At 42.7% G+C, this 15816-nt stretch overlaps 9 protein-coding genes across 9 annotated transcripts; 3 read left to right on the forward strand and 6 right to left on the reverse strand.

Moving 5' to 3' along the window:
- Window positions 1-81: 81 nt before the first annotated feature.
- KL928_003059 (uncharacterized protein) lies at window positions 82-4113 on the forward strand (the record flags this gene model as incomplete). The annotated part of the gene is made up of 1 exon (XM_043203604.1): window positions 82-4113. One exon carries the CDS (start codon window positions 82-84, stop codon window positions 4111-4113), a length of 4032 nt encoding a protein of 1343 aa, XP_043059312.1.
- Window positions 4114-4607: 494 nt separating this feature from the next.
- On the reverse strand, window positions 4608-6482 carry KL928_003060 (uncharacterized protein; the record flags this gene model as incomplete). The annotated part of the gene is made up of 1 exon (XM_043203606.1): window positions 4608-6482. The coding sequence occupies one exon, from the start codon at window positions 6480-6482 to the stop codon at window positions 4608-4610; it is 1875 nt and encodes a 624-aa protein (XP_043059313.1).
- A 197-nt stretch (window positions 6483-6679) lies between these two features.
- On the reverse strand, window positions 6680-7615 carry KL928_003061 (uncharacterized protein; the record flags this gene model as incomplete). The annotated part of the gene is made up of 1 exon (XM_043203607.1): window positions 6680-7615. One exon carries the CDS (start codon window positions 7613-7615, stop codon window positions 6680-6682), a length of 936 nt encoding a protein of 311 aa, XP_043059314.1.
- Window positions 7616-7660: 45 nt separating this feature from the next.
- On the reverse strand, window positions 7661-8671 carry KL928_003062 (uncharacterized protein; the record flags this gene model as incomplete). Its single annotated transcript, XM_043203608.1, has 1 exon — window positions 7661-8671. The coding sequence occupies one exon, from the start codon at window positions 8669-8671 to the stop codon at window positions 7661-7663; it is 1011 nt and encodes a 336-aa protein (XP_043059315.1).
- Window positions 8672-8822: 151 nt separating this feature from the next.
- KL928_003063 (uncharacterized protein) lies at window positions 8823-9695 on the reverse strand (the record flags this gene model as incomplete). Its single annotated transcript, XM_043203609.1, has 1 exon — window positions 8823-9695. One exon carries the CDS (start codon window positions 9693-9695, stop codon window positions 8823-8825), a length of 873 nt encoding a protein of 290 aa, XP_043059316.1.
- Window positions 9696-9983: 288 nt separating this feature from the next.
- Window positions 9984-11180, forward strand: KL928_003064 (uncharacterized protein; the record flags this gene model as incomplete). The annotated part of the gene is made up of 1 exon (XM_043203610.1): window positions 9984-11180. One exon carries the CDS (start codon window positions 9984-9986, stop codon window positions 11178-11180), a length of 1197 nt encoding a protein of 398 aa, XP_043059317.1.
- A 426-nt stretch (window positions 11181-11606) lies between these two features.
- KL928_003065 (uncharacterized protein) lies at window positions 11607-12486 on the reverse strand (the record flags this gene model as incomplete). The annotated part of the gene is made up of 2 exons (XM_043203611.1): window positions 11607-11772; window positions 11990-12486. 2 exons carry the CDS (start codon window positions 12484-12486, stop codon window positions 11607-11609), a joined length of 663 nt encoding a protein of 220 aa, XP_043059318.1.
- Window positions 12487-12548: 62 nt separating this feature from the next.
- KL928_003066 (uncharacterized protein) lies at window positions 12549-14018 on the forward strand (the record flags this gene model as incomplete). Its single annotated transcript, XM_043203612.1, has 1 exon — window positions 12549-14018. The coding sequence occupies one exon, from the start codon at window positions 12549-12551 to the stop codon at window positions 14016-14018; it is 1470 nt and encodes a 489-aa protein (XP_043059319.1).
- A 76-nt stretch (window positions 14019-14094) lies between these two features.
- KL928_003067 (uncharacterized protein) lies at window positions 14095-15756 on the reverse strand (the record flags this gene model as incomplete). Its single annotated transcript, XM_043203613.1, has 1 exon — window positions 14095-15756. One exon carries the CDS (start codon window positions 15754-15756, stop codon window positions 14095-14097), a length of 1662 nt encoding a protein of 553 aa, XP_043059320.1.
- Between the last annotated feature and the right edge of the window lie 60 nt (window positions 15757-15816).

A 15816-nucleotide genomic window follows, 5' to 3' on the forward strand; every position in this document is an offset into this window, starting at 1 on the left:
CACCACTGACATTGTCGGATTCTTTGCTTCAACAATAGCTTATATACAGACACTGCATCATCGGTTGCTATTCTCAAAATAATGTCTTCACCGGAGAAAGAGCCGCTCACTAATGGCTCAGGCACATCAGTACTGGCCAGAAACTCTCAATCGACGACCTCACAGCCCTTCAAACAATTTCATGCTCCAACTTCCGGAAAACTTGATTTCCCCTGGCAGAAAATTGGATCGTTTATCGATCCTCTGAACCCTCCCAGTATTGATGAGTTGAAAGCCATAAACATGGACACTAGTGACAACCTCATTCAGAACTATCTGAAGGATAAGTATTACTCAGACTTTTATTACAATTGTTCCTTGATGGTGGGTACTTGTTTGTTTGCGTGGCTTATAGCAAGACTAGGCGGTGGGTTATTCTCGCTTAGTTTTGTCTTGATCTGCGCCTCGGCTTCGTACAGGAACGAGTTTAGACGTTTCAATAGAAATCTGAGAGATGATATGTTGAGACTCAGTGCTGCAAAGCAATTGGAGAACAAGGTTGAAACCATGGAATGGTTGAATAGCTTCCTTGCAAAATTCTGGGTTATCTATATGCCTGCCCTTAGTGAAATGGTGATCACCCAAGCAAACACTGTGCTTAAAGATGTGGCACCACCTCCGCCAATCGATAAACTGACTTTGGATGAGTTTACTCTCGGTACGAAAGCACCCAAAGTTGATAGCATCAAGTCTTTCACTAAACTTGGAAAAGATGTTTGGCAAATGGACTGGGATTTTGGTTTCACTCCCAATGATACGGATGATATGACTAAGAATGAACTCAGAAAAAAGATTGATCCAAAGGTCGCCCTTGGAGTCAGAGTCGGTAAAGGTTTTGTGGGAGCTTCCCTTCCAATCTTAGTTGAGGATATGTCGTTCAAGGGAAGAATGAGGATTACCATGAAGCTCAGCAACAACATGCCTCATATAAAGATTGTTTCTGTTTCGTTCCTTGAGCCCCCTTCAATCGATTATGCTCTAAAGCCCGTTGGTGGTAACACATTCGGTATTGACATCATGTCTATGATTCCTGGGTTGTCTTCTTTCGTTAACAGTCTGATTCATGCAAATCTGGGACCAATGTTGTATGCTCCGAATTCTCTTGACATTGATGTTGAAGAAATCTTCGAAGGGATGTTGCCTGAGGCTAGAGGTGTGCTTGCAGTCAACATCAGAGGTGCGGAATACTTTAAAGACTCCAATATCAGTCCATATGTCGAATTTGCGACCGATCAAAGCGCTGTTGATCCTTACGTGACCGATATCAAAGCAAAAACCAATGCTCCAATTTTCAATGAATTGAAATACCTTCTGGTCAACGATTTGAGTCAAAAGCTCAATTTCAAGCTCTTGACATTTGACGAAGACGAGGTGCAGGAACTTGGAACATCATCATTTGAATTGCTTGACCTTATGCAGAAGGAGGTTCGAGAGAAGATTGAAAGCAAGTTGACTAAACAAAATAAGCGGGTTGGAAAGATTGTTTACGACTTGAAGTGGTTCCCAGTTCTGGAGGGTAAGACTTTGGATGACGGAACCAAAGAAGCTCCACCAGAATCTGAGGTTGGTATTTTCAAGTTTGTTCTGCAGTCCGCGAGAGACCTTGATACATCCAACTCAATGCTTGGCAAGTTATCCACATTTACCGAAATCTACTTTGGTGACGAACTTGTCTCCACATCCAGAGTTGTCAAGAGTTCTAACGAGCCGGATTTCAAGGTCTTATTTGAAAAACTTGTCCACTCTAAGTCCACTACCCCAGTCAAAATCCTAGTCAAGGACACTTCATCATACGGAACACCTGTCATCGGACAATACACTTCTTCTTCTTTGAACGATCTTATCTTCTGTACTCTTGAAGGGAAGGATACCATTCCTCTCACTTCTGGGAAGGGATATTTGCGGTTCAAGGCTGTTTGGAAACCACTGGCTGCCTTGGGTATGGGTGAGGAAATTACTTTCGTTCCTCCATTAGGAACCATCAGACTCAACATCAAAAAGTGTGAAAATCTTAAGAACTTGGAGACCATTGGTAGCATTGATCCTTACGTTAGGGTCCTCAGTGGTGGAAGAGTTGCTGCACAAACTCCAGTTGTCAAGGATGAACTCAACCCCGTGTTTGACGAGGTTGTGTACATCCCTTTGATTTCTGAAAACCAGAAAATTACACTGGACTGTATGGATGTTGAAAAGTCGACTGATGACAGATTGGTTGGTTCTGCCTCAATCTCACTGCACAAATACATCAAAAGGAACGAGAATGGAAATTATCTTGCTTACGAAGGCTCCTCGAAACTGATTACAAAGCCACTAATGTACAAAGAGAAAGAGCAAAGGGGTACGGTCTATTACTCGATTTCCTTCTATCCAACAATCCCAGTGTACTCGCAAAAAGAACTGAAGGAGAGAAAGAAAGCGAAGGAAGTGGACAGAGAAGCTGAATTGGAAGAATTGAACGAGCAGGCAAAAATGATGGAAGACTACAAAAAGCATCCTAATCAGTACGAGTGGTATTCGGATAACGAAGATGAAGAAGTTGGTGTTCATAAGAAAGAGCTGTCTTTTGAACAGCTCGTGTCTCACAACTCTGGTGTACTAGGTATCAACATTACATCTGGAAAGCTTTTCAGGCCTGACTGTTATGTTCAGTTCCTGCTGGACGACCGTGCCTTTCCTGATTATATCACCAAGAAATCCCAAGGACATCATATAGGAGCCGATGCAGGAAGTGCTTTCATTAGAGATCTGCCTAATGCTACCATCTTGCTTCGTATAACCACGAAGGAGAATGTCAGAAAGAAGAATGAGGTTATTGCTCAAAAGGAATTTAGAGTTAGTGACTTGCTCAACAGGGGCTTCAAAGAGCCTACCGCTCTTGACATTGATGGTAATTCCATTGAAGCCCAGTTTGAGTATATACCTACTGCAATACCGCCAGGAGTTTCTGAGTCTATGGATGATACTGGACTTTTGAGTTTGAACATTGTCCGTGCTGTCGGATTGATGGCAGCAGACAGAAACGGGAAATCTGATCCGTTTGTCACCATAACCGTGAATGGTGTTCAAGTTTACAAAACTGAAAAGGTTAAGAAGACTTTGAACCCTGTTTTCAACGAGCAAGTCACCATTCCTGTCAAGTCTAGAAGTAGGACTGAAGTGAAAGCCGTTGTTTATGATTGGGACGTTGCTGGAGATAATGATTTGCTTGGTTCGGCTCCTATTGACCTTACTAAACTCAGGCCAAAAGAAAAGGTCCCATTTGAAGTACGTCTTGACACCCAAGGATCCGTTTTCTTTGAGGGATACTTTGAGCCGAAGTATATGAGACCTGAGCTTTCGGAGTCTGGTGAGCTTGCTGGCCTTGCAGGTGTTCCATTGAAACTTGTTGGAAGTGCGGCTGGTTTTGTTGGTAGTGCAGGAGCAGGCGCTGTTGGTGCTGGTGTGGGCGCCATGGGTGCAGGTGTTGGAGTTGTTGGGGCCGGAGTTGCAGGTGTTGGCTCCGTGGGAGGAGGGCTAATAAGAAAGTTTGGAGGGAAAAAGAAATCCTCAATGGATTTGAACGGAAACGGCGATGGACAACATTCCCCAAACCAGATCAATGATACACAGTCTGTGCAATCCATAAAGACAGGATCTCAAGCTTCTTCTCCATTCAAGTCCAGTCATCAAAGACAAAACTCGGACATGACTTCATTTACTTCAACGACATTGGGAGGCAACACACTTCCCGGCAGAGTTACTATTGTGGGGCTGAGTGGTGCCAGTGACAGAGATCAATTGCAGGTCAAAGTGTCGCTGGTGTCTTCATCAAAAACCCGGGAGCTTTACAAGACCAAGTCTCAAAAAGCGGACTCTACTGGACTTATTTCTTGGAGAGAGTCAGTACCATTCAAAGCTGCGCCAGATGCAAAACTTTTATTTCAGGTCAGGACTCATCACACCTTTGGAAAATCAACAGAGTACGGAGAAGCCCAGTTGGGACTTGAAGAGGTTGTGGGCAATCCAAGCGACTTCAACCTCCCTGTGGCAAATGGTGAGCTGGTGGTCAATTTCAGCTATGGTTCCAGCAACTAAGTTACCGGGCATTCGTTTTCGTGTAGTCGCAGAGTATATTCAGTCAATTCCTGTCGTACTAATGTATCATTCGAGTCGTAGCAACAGGATTTTTCTAGTAACTTAATTTTGGCTTTGTGGTTTCACTTCAACTTTCCTCCTGACTTTCTCCTCGTCCAGAGATTTCTTGGGCATAATAAAGTTAGAACCGGGACGAGGATCATGGGGCCGTGCTATTTTATCCGCATTGTCATCTTGATGCTTGAAGTAAATATAATTATGTAGAGCCATGTATCTAAGCTTAAGAGATTGAATATGAGTCTACTTATTTTACAAGCTCCCCAATTTACATAGATAATCAGTAGCAATATATAAGACCAGTTTATAAAAAGTGGTTCGATTCATTTTTAGTGCCCTTGGCTTTTTATTCGGATGCATTTATTTGCCGGAATCTTATTGTCGGTATTTTTTTTGTTGTAACTTTAAATATTGCATTTATCATGTCTATCTAATGCTTAATCGATCCCGAATACCTCAGTTTCAGGCAAATTCTGTTTTGTAGTCGGCCAACCCAGCGAACAGAACAAGCGGCGGATCACTTCCGGTCTAGACAGGCTGTTTTCGTCACAACAGCATTGAATGATGAAGTGTTTTGGGCATATAAACTTTCTGAACTGAATACGAAACATGTTCAGCTCTTCCGCGGTCACCTCAATTTTGGCGAATTCATCATCCTCGCATCTCGCATTGTCGTACCAGAAATTATTGTAAGTTTCTTTATGTTCATCCTCCTTCTCGTCCTCACCAATCAACTCTAAGCTAGATGCGTAATTGCGCAAACTTTTTATTGATTGGCGCCCAAGGAGAGTCGAAGAAGAGTCGCCTGACGATGGAGATCCAAAGATTGTCAATTTCTCAATTTGTTTTCTGGGAGTCCGTTTGAAGAGCTTGGATTTTTTTCTTTTTTTGATGTTCAACGAGGGTGTAAGGTCCACCGTGAAAGACACGTTTAATGATTCGTTGTTGTCCAAACCTTCTTCCTCAAAGTCTTCCTCAGATATCGTGAAATCTGAATCTCCAAGCTCCACATATTCGACATCTTCTGCCTGATGTGATGAATCAAAAATGTTGTCTTGATCGCTCAGCGACGTGTTTGTGTTGTATGAGAGCCTGTTTTTGCGTTCGAGCATTTCAGAGAGCGAGTTCCGACGACCAAAGGGCCCTTCAAAATTGTCAAAATCAAGAGAGGTTGTATTATAGGTCTGTGGCCTAATAGGTAAGGCAGAAGCGCTTCTGATCACTTTCCTCAAAGTCCTTTTCGCGTTCATAATATTGATCTCATCCGAGTACTCATAGTCCAACTGATCTTTGTAAATCGCAACACCATCAACTTCTTCTCGAGGTATGTGCTGAAGCAAGAAACCGATGTATGAGTGTAGCTTTTCATTTTGCAGTTCCAGGGATTTTATCTGAAAGCTCATTTTCGTAAGCTCTTGTGAATGCTTCCTCTCTATGCTGTCTCGTTCGATATTATTGAGAAGGATGTTAAAACTTGTTTGCCGTTGGCTACTCTTCCTTGAGCCAACGAGTGGCTTCATGCCCAAGTCATGAAGTTCGTCAGCTAATGTGACTTTAAGATCTTCTGTGATTACATCTGAGGCCTCGTTCGATCGGATATCGGATGTAGAATCCATGCTTAATTCAGCCAACAATTCGGCATATTCATCCTTAAGCTTTTCGTATCTTTCTTCAAGCTCATGGAACCTCACTTTGAGCATTTCAAGCTCCTCGATAATCAAAACCTTCGAATGCGCTTCTAACTGGTTTTCTTTTTCCAGGATTATGATCTTTTTGGTGAGCCTATCCACTTCATGTTTACAACGTGACAGGTCATCGACATGGAGAGATATGCTATCTGTCTGTATCTGCTCAAGTGACTTGTTATTTTGTAGAAGATTATGCAATGTCTGACTTAGATGGTCTATTTTTTTCTCCAGCTTCTCTCGTGTTTCTGTCCAATTTTGATATTCTTTATCATGTATTTCTCGCTCCTGTTTAAGTTCGTTGGTAATCGTTTTGTTCTCCATGGAAAGCTCGTGGAGTTTGCGCAAATGCAGATCTAGTTGCTTTTCCTTGTCCATTAGTTCGCTTTCCGCTCGTTCCAAATGACGAATCAGATCATTGATGCGTATGACAGAATCCCCATATAAACGTTCAAGTCTTTTATAATCATTTGCATTTATCGTATTCCCATACTTCGATCCTTCAGCATGAGAATTATCTAGTATATTTCCGAGATCCTTTAGCGGTGATTTATTCTCCTGTGAAGCGCCGTCTTCCATTTGGCTGTAAATGCTCATGGATATATTCTCGTAGTCTGATGACTCCATTCTTTATCATACAAGCATCTATCACAGTAAATTGAAGTATGCAGCAGAATTTCCTTATTGTATCCTACCGAATTATAGAGTTGCAACTCGTTATATGATTGACCCTGCTCTAGCCCGCTTTCGAAGGACAGTATAAAAATGTTTTTGTTTATGTTTTTCTCAATAAAATATTTAGTGGGTGCAAGGAGTCTCCCAAATTACACCTTAATTATTCGATAGATGCGAATCTCAGGAGTACTTTCAGGATACCAAATTCCATCAAATCTCATAGGCTCCATAATTGTCCATTTCCATATTGTGTCCTGAACTCCGAGATCGAGGAGTTTCTCCCATTCCTTTAAAGTGGTCTCGTTTCTGACGGTGGCTGCAATGTATGCATTTCGCACTAGCGTGGAGCCATGATTGTTCTGAGTCATTGATTCATATATGACGCCGACAAGATCTTCTAGAATGCTGCTGTCATACGTGACATCTGCAGCTACGATGGTATCAATGTTTGGATCAGGAAGCTCATCTTCGCCCCACCATAACTTAGAGATCGAAATTCTGGGCGACTCGATTGGTATATCATTCAGTTGCAAGTTATTTGGTAGGTTTTCTATCAACTGGGAGTCGCCGTCTGTTATGCATATTTTCTTCACCGTTGGATGATATTTATAGAGGGCCATGCTCACCAACCCTGTTCCACAGCCAAGTTCCAAGATTGTCGTATCTTTCAGATCACAGTAGTCAGTATTTAACAGGTACTGCGTCAGGTAAAGAGACGCTTCCCATGTGCGCAACCCTGTAGTCCCCAAACCTGATATCAAATTCGGTGTTTCTCGAACTTTTATGACCAAATTTCTATTCCCTGGTTTACACGATACACAATAGGATATCACTTCAGTTTCGGTTGGATTTAATGGAACCGCCTGTAGAAGATCGCTCAACTTTTCATACATGTCGTCGTTGATGTCTTCACCCTTCCCTTCGAGGAATAGAACAAGTTTCTCTAGGAACCCCTTGCAATAGTATGCATTCTCAAACTCGATCTCCTTTAGGACTTTTAGAACTAGATCTTGATCTACGTTTTGCACAAGCTCAATCTTTGTAACGGGCACCCGTTGACGTAATTGTCGTGCTATTCTCTCCATTGATTTACAAGCTAAAATTTTAACACTGCCTTGATTATTTTAACGTTATATATTTAGTGTACCAAGAACTCTGAGTCTCTTGACTCCACCGTCGGGAATCATGGTTAGCTTCACGTGCGTGATTGGCTGGTTTGAAATAGATTCATATTCGTGTATTTTGTCTGGCCCAGTCTTCGTCTTGTCGACAAGATATACCCATTTTGGGTCGTTTACAGCAGGAGAGTAATCCTCTGTATTGATGCCTTCAACTGTAATGAATTGGGGAAAATTACCCCTGTAATGAGCTGTGTCAACGACGATTTTAGTGACGTTCGTCTTGAACCCCAGTTTAACAATGGCCCAATCGGTATGACCGACAGTCCGCGATCTCTTGGTCTCCCAACCGTCCGACATATCATGACCACGACCTGGAAGTAGCAGATTATCAGCAGAACCGAAGTGCTGATCTGAAAATGCAACACACACACCTCCGTTAATCGCACTAGCTGTATCAAGTATGCTGCTGATATCTTGTGGGATTACAGGATAGACTGTTCCGTAAAGTCGGAATCTGGCGATTCCTCCATCAGGATACATCTTCAATCTCACATGTGTGTACTTTTTAGGCGTGATCTCCTCGCGTGTGAAAAAATGTCTTTGAGAAGGGCCACACTCCGATTTCTCAATGACTTCGTCCCATTGAATACCGTCCAACTTTGAGTCGTCAGTCAGAGTTGCGGCTTCGACAGAAATAAAAGGAGCATGATTGCCATTGAAAAATGCAGTATCGATCTCGCAGCCTATCAGAGTTGCAGACGAAACGCCCATTCTGATAATCACCCAGTCAGCTTCCTCTGGATTGTGTCTTCTAGTTTCCCAGCCATCATACCAGGCACCGGCATATGTGAATTTAGTAGCATCTCTGATAGGTGCTTTAGGTTTAATAAGATTCTCTGCGGCTGCGAACCACTCGTCAGAACATGCGAGCACTTTCCCTCCAAGCTTCTCGCCAATGACGTCAGTATATCTCTGAACGACTTCGCTTTGGAATGTTGACTCGTTTAGGACACGAACCATGGAGATGAATAGTTGAAGACGACGATTGATTTACGTATTTAAACAAATCGCTCAGCAGTTTCGGAATTCTCCGAGGTTTTTAATTTTTACACGAGATATACCAACATGGGTAAACCTGCAGATAACAAATACAACGGCAAACCGGGGCCATTTAAGATTTCCAGCCGTCCAATTGAAAGCCGTATTCACTGATTTGCGGTATCTCAAACAAATCTGGACATGAATGGAGATTGCGTTCAATGAACTTCATGTAACCATCCTTTCTCAGTAGCATGATGGTCTGCGTTCTAGTGCCATAGTAATCGGAGCCCGTGTCAGACTTCACCGGCGGAATGAATACACTTTCTGGGAACATACTGAATGCTTCGGAAAACGTTAGACCTTGCCATTGGCTTGAATCAGGGGTTGGGGTAGAAAGCACTGTAAACAAATTTTGAACTAGCAACTCTTCTGACCAGTTCTCTGTGACTGAGGACCTGATAGTTTTCTCAAGAACACTTATACCAATGTGTACTTTGGGCCATGGTTTCTCGAATTCAGAGTTTGACAGTCCCACGGTGGCTCGTCCATTGAGAACAGTGCTTTTCTTGCTTGATCTATTTGAAATTATGTGTAGAGGTTCAATACCCTCAGAATTGCTCGATCTTTTCAGCTCTCCATATAGCAGAGAGAATCCTCCGACATATTGAAAATTTTGAGTTTGTTCCCCGACCTCTTTTTCCCATGTGTCAGAAGGTTGCTTTGATTCAAGAAACATCACTGGTATAAGACCCCTTGAGATTTGTCCAACGGGGTCTCCCGTGTTCGGTTCTCGGAAATTCACCAGCACAGCGACTTTGCCAGCCTTGTTCACCCCTATCCAAGTCCCATGCTCCTCTCGAGCAAGGTCTATAGGTCGTAACTGCGTATGTGACTCATCTTTGAATGAGGCCAATTCTGTTTTGCGGCTGAAATACTCGTCTCTATTAGAGAGTAAAATGAATGGATACTCAGGGTGCAAAGACGACGTCAGTAAAATGCACATCTATACAGGAACAACGACGATGACAAAAAAAACACAGCTCATTTTTTAATCGCGAAGCCTGGACTTCAAGTGTACCTCAGGCGCTAACTTCAACGGGCTCAACTGCACTGGAATATCAACACCAACCTGAATCTCGTTAGACATATGCTCCTCTGTTTGGCAGAACTGGCCTTGACTCAAATAGTCATAGTCTCTTGGCTTATCTAGTGAGTCATAGATAAGAGACCAAATCTAATATTAAAGTACGCTAAGTTCAAACGGAAAATTAGATTTTAGAGAAACTTTCTTATGTTGGGGCACCAAATTAGATCCCACTTCGTTCTTGATAAAGACAAACTTTTTGTGAATCATGGGTCCTACGGCTCTGTTCCAAAAGCTGTCTGGTCTAAATATCAGGAAATGATGCTCAAGGACCTATCATTCCCGGATGAATTCACCATCAAAGAGCAGCAGGACTTGATGAAAAGATCTCTGAAAATCTTGAGTGAATTGGTGAACACAAGTTTTGAGAACCTCGCGCTGGTTCCCAATGCCACCTCAGGCATTACTGTTGTTCTTAGGTCTCTCGACCTCAAAAAAGAAGACAAGTTCCTCATCCCGTCAACGATATATGGGGCATGTGCGAACAACATCGACTATTTGTCGAAGCGGATTGGGTTCAGTGTGACAGTTTTGAATCTTGAGTACCCTCTTGAAGATGACGAGGTTATTAGACTATATGAGGACGAGCTCAAAAGCGGTGAATATAAGTATTGCTTTTTTGATGCAGTTACCTCGATGCCGGGAGTTAGAGTCCCCTATGAAAAATTGGTGCAGCTCTCTAGGAAATATGAGGCAATGAGCATCGTTGACGGTGCGCACTCAGTTGGCCTGATCGATCTGGATCTGGATGCCGTGAAGCCTGATTTCTATACATCGAATCTTCACAAATGGCTGTTTTTGCCTCGAGGAGCAGCTTTCTTGTATGTCGACCCTAAACATCAAGACTCCATTCAGCCTTTGCCTATTAGTCACACCTATAAAAACTCCAAGTTTTACCAGAGATTCCTGTTTACTGCAAGCAATAACTATACGTCTTTCTTCTGCCTCGAGGAAGCACTCAAATTCAGGCAAGAGGTATGTGGTGGAGAGAAAAACATTCAGGACTATTGTTTCGGCTTGGCAAGGCAGGTGCTCAACACACTGGGTGGCCAGGATAAATTCGAAAACTCGACAGAAAGCCTGACTACAGCAATGGTAAATGTGAAGGTGGATGTGTCCAACGAGTTGTTGCAACATATTAAAGACCACTTTCTTGAGTTCAAAGCATATACTGCCCACGGAATGTTCGCGAAAGATAGCTTTGTGCCAGTAGCATATACTGAATCATCCCTGTTTGTGAGGTACAGCTGCCAAGTTTACAACGAGCTGGAAGACTACAGAATTGCACATTCAAAATTTCTTGAAGTGTTGAAATCCTATGAACAGACAGTTTTCACCAAATGATTCGTTGTGGATCTGGTAAATCGTCCCACTCGAATACGTAACTGAAATAGACCTGGAATAGAGCCCTTGACCACCAGTAATTCCATAGACATTCGAGCCCCAATCGTAATTGAGAGTGGTCTGCCACTGGCCGCACTTGGAGTCGCCAGTACACCAGTGGTAAAATAAAATACCGCGGTTCGAACAATGGAGATGGGGCGACAGTGAGAGCGACACATGTCACGAATGCGATGAACAGTACCTTCGAATTGTTTCTGGTGAAAAGCTTGTACACGGTATAGGCAGAATAGTGGTAAACTGGGAGTAGCAAGAATCTGGAGTACCAAGTTTTGAAAATAACCCTTCTCATGATATAGAATGTATAGTGTCTGTTATCGGCGAGAATGAACGGATGCAAGAAAGTGAAGTTTTGCACAATGTAGAACATTATGAAAATCCAGAAACTATTGAGTACCAAATACTTTCTGGTGAGCAGTGTATCAAAGTAACCTCTAATAAATGCCGGACTGAGCCACAATGGAGCCGAAAAGCTGGTAATGAATGTAAAGCAGTAAAACACCTGAGCCAAATGAGGAACAATAATATGATTATCCTTATCCCCCATAGTTATTCCCCCGTTACTGATAACAAAATTTATGAATGCGATAAGAACCATTGCGTAAGGAATGACTATCTTCCAACTAGCAAATGCCTTGCGGAGAAAAACAGCAACATCGTATTGCGCAATATCGCGATAGTTATTCTTTGCTAACTTGTCCACGATAACGGCTAGTGCGAAGGCTAGCCAGACGATGTTAGTTTGCCGGAACAGGAGACTGATAGAGCCCAACAGACAAGACAATGTGGCTGACGTCAAGGTGGGTCTCACAGAGACTGCGGCGACAAATGATTGGACAATGAGGATCGTGGACCAAATGTCGGTGTAAAATAGGGTATAATAAATTGTCAGCAATGGCGAGGAAAACAGAGAAAGAGCCGAAAGACCAGGGTTGTAACGTTTCTTGACGACCAACGTGGTGATGATAAGGAGTACCCCGCCGAATAAGTTGAGCAATCTCAAATTAGCAATGGAAAACTCTAATCCCGTGAGTTTGAGCCACCAATATGCAAGATAATACAAACCCGGGGGCGTGGTGATCTTTGAATCCCATGAATCAAAATTTCCATTCCAATACTCCTTTACTTGGTTCACGTGAAAGATTTCATCGATGAAAGTATAGTTGACCAATTCGTTAGCCTGGTCAAAGTACGGTTTGAAGGTAGAGACACCGATTGCTGCAAGAGCAACGTCAGGTACAGTGTCCATTTAAATAGAGTCGATATTTTTTTTTAAGCTTTGAAAATTACAAAAATTGACGTAATGACACAATGTTGATAATCCTGTCCCTCTTTATCCTAAGCGCTCTTGGGTACCCTGAGCTGCAATCCAACGAAACTGCGGCTGTGCGGGCGATTGCTATGAGAACGCAAAGGGATGTGATGAGAAATAACAGTATTATAGACACTGCTGTTTACGGCATCGATCTTAACAGTGTTGTCTTCGATCAATTTGGATATAACTCTTCATCGCTTCCTGTTGTTCGGGATATATTATACACTGGGGTACAGGCTCTAGTTCTGAATCTTTATTACAACGAAGATCTCAAGGATTGGGGATTATGCGATCTGAGCTCCAATAAAACAAGTTTGGGTTGCCAAGACCCAAACACTTTCAATATTTCGACCGTGGTGACATCCATAAATAGTGCTTTGGCGAAGACGGATACTGGAGTCAACAAGAACATACTTTTCTTACTGTTGAACCTCTTTTCTACTTTCAATAAGGGGTCTAAATTTCGCACGGGAATTAGCGTACTGTCGTCCCCACTAGCAGGGCTCCTATATGCCAGCATACCAGATCGTTTGGAAGACCTAGACACTATTAACCTCAATAATTTCCTCTTTGGAAACAGTTACAGAGTCATACCAGTAATATTGTCCAATAATCTCTATACCAACACCTCTTACAATCTGGTCCCGGATCTTGATATACTTTACGAAGCAAACACGAGTATTCCCATAACATATAGGGCGAATGACAATTTAACGTGTTCCGCACCAAAATCGTTCCAATTCGCGTTCGACACCTCAGCGAACCCCTATGATAACACCTCATTCCACGATACCCTTGTCTGTGGTTATTCACCAATTATCAGTCAGAGTAACCAAAACTTGTCTCAAATCTCAGATTTGCTACCGTACAGCTTGTGGTCTTGGGACGCATTTCAACCAAATCTCACAATATCAACGTCGTCAAAGACAAAAAACGATTCCTCGGAAGCGAAGAACGATGATTATTTGAATAGATGTGGCATAGCTACTCTCACAGGATGGAAGGCCGCGTCTTGCCACTCGAAATTCCAGGTGGCATGCGCAGACAGCTTGGATTCTACAAAAATCGAGCTGACATCCGACGAATACACGTATTTTGAAGCTGGTGCAGCATGCTTACAACTTGATGGAAACTATATTTTTACCGTGCCTTCTTCACCATTGGAACAGCGCACCCTAATCAACCGTTTATCGGGCAAGAAATCAGCTTGGATTGACATGAACTCGCTCTCGAGCTCGAATTGCTGGGTCAATGGGGGACCAAATGCTGTTTGCCCATACCAACCTCTTGTCTCCAAGACCATCTTCAAAGAGATGATAAGTCTTGCATCTGTAATTGCTCTTGTTCTTTTATTGCTTCTTCTTCTTGTTCATATGGACAGACTACCAGTGCATCGCAATAGAAGCCATTGGCGACGACTGCTCAAACAGAAATTACAGAACGAATTTGAAGGGGTCCCTTCATGAGTTTTGAATGTTGATTGTGTTTTGGCTACCTAATTATACAATCGAAATGTTGCAGCAGCTAATGATGATCCACCGTTCATCTTATAATCTCGAAGCTGCTATCAACCCCTTCTTCGAGCTCGATGAGCTCGCTGCCAAAAAGTCCGCTATCGTATTCACCATTGGTCAAGTCATATTTAGAGTTCCAAATGGAATAGATCCGGACAGATTGGTCGCTAATTGCGGTGCAAATTGATTTTGAGTCGTGGGAAGAAACTGCACTCAATACCCTAATGTTTGATGTCGATGCCAGCTTGACTTGCAACTTCATTGATGGATACGAATAAACAGATATCAAAATAGGCTTTTCTGTGTTGTCACCAAATCCAAAGGTTGCGAGTATTTCCTTCCTCGACTTAGACCAGATTAAAGACGTAACTTGTCCCTTGGTCTGAATTTTGTCGAGAAGAGTCCCTGTGTTTGTGTGCCAGAATCGGATGTTCCGATCTTTAGATCCTCCTCCAGTGGCTAGTAGATGTGGCATCCATGGACAATACGCGATGGCTTTGACGGCTGCTTGATGAGGAAGGCAAGATTTTAGGACGGGCTTGTGCAGATCTCTAATATCCCAGATAGTACAGCAATTGTCATTTCCTCCAACGGTCACTTGTTGTCGGTCCGGACTTATGTCAATACCACAGATTTGCTGTTCATTGCATTTGAAAGAGCACCCCACTGTGAGTCGATATTGAGGTGAATTCGGCCCATTTTCTATCTCAATCAACTCGTATAGTGTGACTTCTCCTAGATCATCTCCTGCAAAAAATGAGTTTGTGCCTTTGATCCAACAGATACAGCAAATCCCTGTGCTGGGCCTAAGGATTGATGTTGTGTTGATGGTTCTTGCATTTTCAGAGTATATGATAACTCGGCCCGTTTTTGTTCCAACAGCCAAGATATCGTTGTAACTATATGAAACGCATGAAATCACCTCCTCTATCGTCTGCAGTGGTGTTGTGCCAGTTTTGTTGCTCCAGGTGTAAACCACAGTCCCCAGTCCTACAGCAATCCGATCACTCTTTCTGCCCCAAGAAACTACATTGGCATAAAAATCGTTTCTCAGCCCTGGAGCATCCAATACCTTGAATTTGACCTCTGTCTTAATTTTTTCTTTTGATGTGTTGCTCAAGCTAGGAGGACTTGCAATTGTGCTACCGCTTATATCCGATTGGGAAGGCTGTTTATTCTCAATCATGTCGCCAATAGGTTTCTTTCGCAGATTGGACACTCTTGACGGTCTAAAATTCAAGATACGCGATTTGATACGAAACCCCAAAGCTTTTGCAACGCTAACTTTGTGGATACTGGTGTCCTCTTTATGAAATGGCTCTGATTCTGATCCGTCGTTGACAGAAAGGTCGTCAAATCGTCTCGCAATATCATCTTCTGTCAGGTTACCAGTTCGTCTCGTGGACGACTCCTGATTGGATCTCAGAAGAAAGTTATCATCACGAATCAGAAAGGGATTGTCGAAAAACCCATTTTCGCCTGTTATTGGACTCCTGATCTCATTTTGCTTATTGTGGAACCCCGAAGATTTGGTAATGAAGCTTCGATAATACCCTTGATTTCCATTATCTTCCAAGGTTGAGATGAACCTGTCGGTGATGTTGTCGTAGTTCAGGTCATTTCTGGATGTATAGTTGTGGTTCCTGAAAGATTTTTGAGACCCATACTTGCTCGTCTGTTTTAGGCTCATAATCTGGCGGTCTTTGAGATAATGACAGTAGAAGAGAAACAAAGCAAATAAGAAAGCAGT

Source organism: Ogataea angusta, assembly GCF_019207475.1.
Source record: "Ogataea angusta isolate 61-244 chromosome Unknown 61-244_NODE_6_length_652341_cov_89.526226, whole genome shotgun sequence".
NCBI lineage: Eukaryota > Fungi > Ascomycota > Pichiomycetes > Pichiales > Pichiaceae > Ogataea > Ogataea angusta.